Raw genomic sequence first — 3,081 nt, forward strand, 5'->3', positions numbered from 1 at the left:
TCATTAAGATGATGAAGGATGCTCAGCCCCAGGCTTGTGCCCTCAGGTCACACACAGAGAGACAAGCCCATCAAGCTGTGCTGTCAGGACATAACCTAGAAAAATTACACAGAGTAATATTATTCCAGACACAACCGATTWTGTGAACTTATTGTCTACATACAGCTCATGATAGGCTTCAGCCTCTCCATATGAGACAGGAATTTCCAGCAGTTAAAGCAAATTAGCAGATGTGGATTTCTTCATCTTATTTATCAGGATAATTGTGGCGGCAGAGAGTGTTACTCCCCACATTCCACCAAGATGAGGCAAAGTCCAACACTCCTCCCAAATGCTTTATGGACATAGGTACAAATCTGGTGACTGCTGAAGTCAATAACTTGCTTTCCAAATTATTTAGGTACAGGCTAAAAACTRATTTTTGAGGTTTTATTATTTTGGGTGTTACTGTTTATTTATTATTACTGTTACTTGAAATGGATTTGTTTAATTCCTAGTTTAAACACCCTGCTCTTGGCTCTTCTTCTGCTTAGGGTTTATGAAGAATAAGAGAAAGTGGCACGAGGAAAGGAGAGGACTCCCTTGGCTGGCATAGGACTGAGCTCTACAGAAGATTATTTCTCTCTCGCAGACATAAGACACAAATTCTATATTACTATAAAGCACTTTTTACCAAGGGTCAGTTTTTACATTTTATAGCCGTGTACAAAAGGCTTCMAGATTTCACAAGCATCTGTTGCACTTCTGATTTCATACCCGTCTGCTCTGTGCTGAAATTAGGAAAAACGCGTGCTTTTCRTTTTAAAGAAGTTCTTTTGGGATTTTTTGCTTTGTTTTGTTTTTAATTATTGTTCATTCATACTTCACTATGATTGCAATCGAGCTTTATAAGCTCATTAGGCAAACAGAACTGTTTGTGACAGTGTTGCACAGCCACRGCCCTCACCCTCTGGCAGTGGGGAAGCTTCAGGGCTGTTGCTCATATTTGCAGCCTCCACCTCAGTCAGGCAAAGCAGGGACCAAAGATGAGTTTGCTGGGGAAGATGCCACTAAAATGCCGTGGCTGTACYTGCAGAAGTGAGGTCCCTCAGCACCTCGTCAAACGAGTGTGAGCATCACTTGTGTACCTCTTCTTTMATGGACTTGAGGTCTTGCTGCAAGGCGAAGCGTCCTGTATCTCCCATTTAACCTCTCATGCATTAGAAAGCATTCCTTGGTCATTTTTATTACTAAGAAAATGTTTTTTGGTTTGTTTTTTTTTCCCACCTGAAGCACTTACAGRAAGTTTGTAGCTTCAGTACTGAGACATTTTAAGCTTCAAGACTATTGTGTATGTTTTCCTAGATTTGTAGCAACAACAACAAAAAAAAAGCCTTTAAAAGGTACCTTTTTATGAAAAATATGATAGGGCAAACATATAAATACCTATGTATGTTTTAGTCACAATACAACATATTCRTTATTTTGAATGTAATACTTCAATGTTAAGCAGTGCATTCCTCTTTTTAATATAACAAAACTACCTTTTCATTTGTAAATACACTATAGGAAGTGTCCCTATATTATCTTGCTGTATAATGTACTGTACTGCTAAATTATCATATGCTATTTAAATGTTTGAAATATTTAGAAGGTTGCATGCAGATTTCATATTTCTTTCTAAGASAAATGAAAAAAAAGTAATAAAAAATATTGAAAAACAGTCGACAATTGCTTTTAAATTTCCTTACGCCATCAGGGAACTCCTGCCACTTTCAATCACWTGGTAACTGAATTGGTTTGAGGGGAAAGAACAGTAGATAAGAGAAGATGATTAGAGATAGGACATCTTGATGACACTGGAATTAGAAAACACTATTCCAGTGCAATTTACTTTCCTTTCTCATTTTAGGATTTGGATTTTAGCCAACACTGAGGAATGCTGTGACATAAAGAAGGGCGATTCTATTCGCCTGTAGCCACTGGTCTAGCGTTGTGTTAGGTAAACATATATCAACAACTTCAATTCCTATAAAACCACATAAAAAGTTGTTTAGACAAGATCTGGGTTAGATTAGGGATGGTTGTACAACAAAAGCCACAAACAAAACCTGTGAGCCCCCACCTCCTCTGCCTGCCCAGTTTCTGCCCTCACGCACACGGGGGGACTTTGCTCCCTATAAAGCTCCTACAGCACTCCCCGGATAAAAGGAAAGCAACAGATTGGAATGGTGAAGGCAGCAAGAGTCTAAATGCACAAAAAGCTCCTGGTGTTCCCTGAGCAGCACCGCTGCCCTTCCTGCCTGCTGCCAGCTGTGCCAGGGCAGCTGCACAGGGGCTGATCCCGGGATCAGCACAACTCCGATCACATATGCAGAGCCAGGGCAAGGCCTGGCCTCAGCTTTCCTTTCGTTCAGACGGACAAAATAGGGAAAAAAATAAATAAACACACAATACATATTTATGTCTGTGTATATACATATATATATATGTATGTATATATATGTATATGTGTGTATGTATATATATATATGTGTGTGTGTATCCTAAATTACTGAGATAACCACCTGGCAGAGCTGGAGGAGAAAGAGGATTTCAAAGTAGTTTCCTATTCTGCACAAGGATGAAACTCAAGGTATTTAAGAAATTAAATCTCTGGGGATGTGAACCACAGGGGGCTCTTCCTGGCTGAGCATCTGAATCCAGTCTCTGGGCAAACCCAGACCATGATTGAGCCAAGCTGCCCTCTCCTTTCTCAAGTCRCATTTGAACAAAGCCAGTATTTTTTCCTTGAGAAGATTTGATTTTAACATGCCAGCAGACTTCAAAAAAGGTTTATGCTTATTTAGAGACTACTGGGCAATGCATTTCCTGGAAAAAATATTGATATGGTTGCATAAGAGGTGGTTAAACTCCACTGGGAATGGKGTACACAGCTCTGACAGCCCAAGCAGGGACTCAGTGACTCAAASCTCACAGGGCAGAGCCTGTGCAAATATCTTAGCTCTGGGTTCATCTGCCACACAGAAAACAGCAGCACCGGCAAAAACTAAGCACAGAGGAAAACCAGTTGTAATTTTTTTCCCACTTGCCAGAATGGGA

General features: G+C 40.1%; 1 protein-coding gene across 1 annotated transcript in view; it reads left to right on the top strand.

The window, feature by feature from the left end:
- The window catches only part of CXCL14 (C-X-C motif chemokine ligand 14), an 8,456-nt gene extending 6,758 nt beyond the window's left edge, over nt 1-1,698 (top strand). Inside the window, exon 4 of the mRNA XM_057371307.1 lies at nt 534-1,698. Coding sequence (XP_057227290.1) covers nt 534-549 — 16 coding nt within the window. The 3' untranslated portion in view covers nt 550-1,698. The remainder of the gene's footprint in view (nt 1-533) is intronic.
- Nucleotides 1,699-3,081: the final 1,383 nt, after the last annotated feature.

This window comes from Malurus melanocephalus, unplaced genomic scaffold, assembly GCF_030028575.1.
Source record: "Malurus melanocephalus ecotype Western Australia unplaced genomic scaffold, MMel_1.1 scaffold_144, whole genome shotgun sequence".
NCBI classification, from domain to species: domain Eukaryota; kingdom Metazoa; phylum Chordata; class Aves; order Passeriformes; family Maluridae; genus Malurus; species Malurus melanocephalus.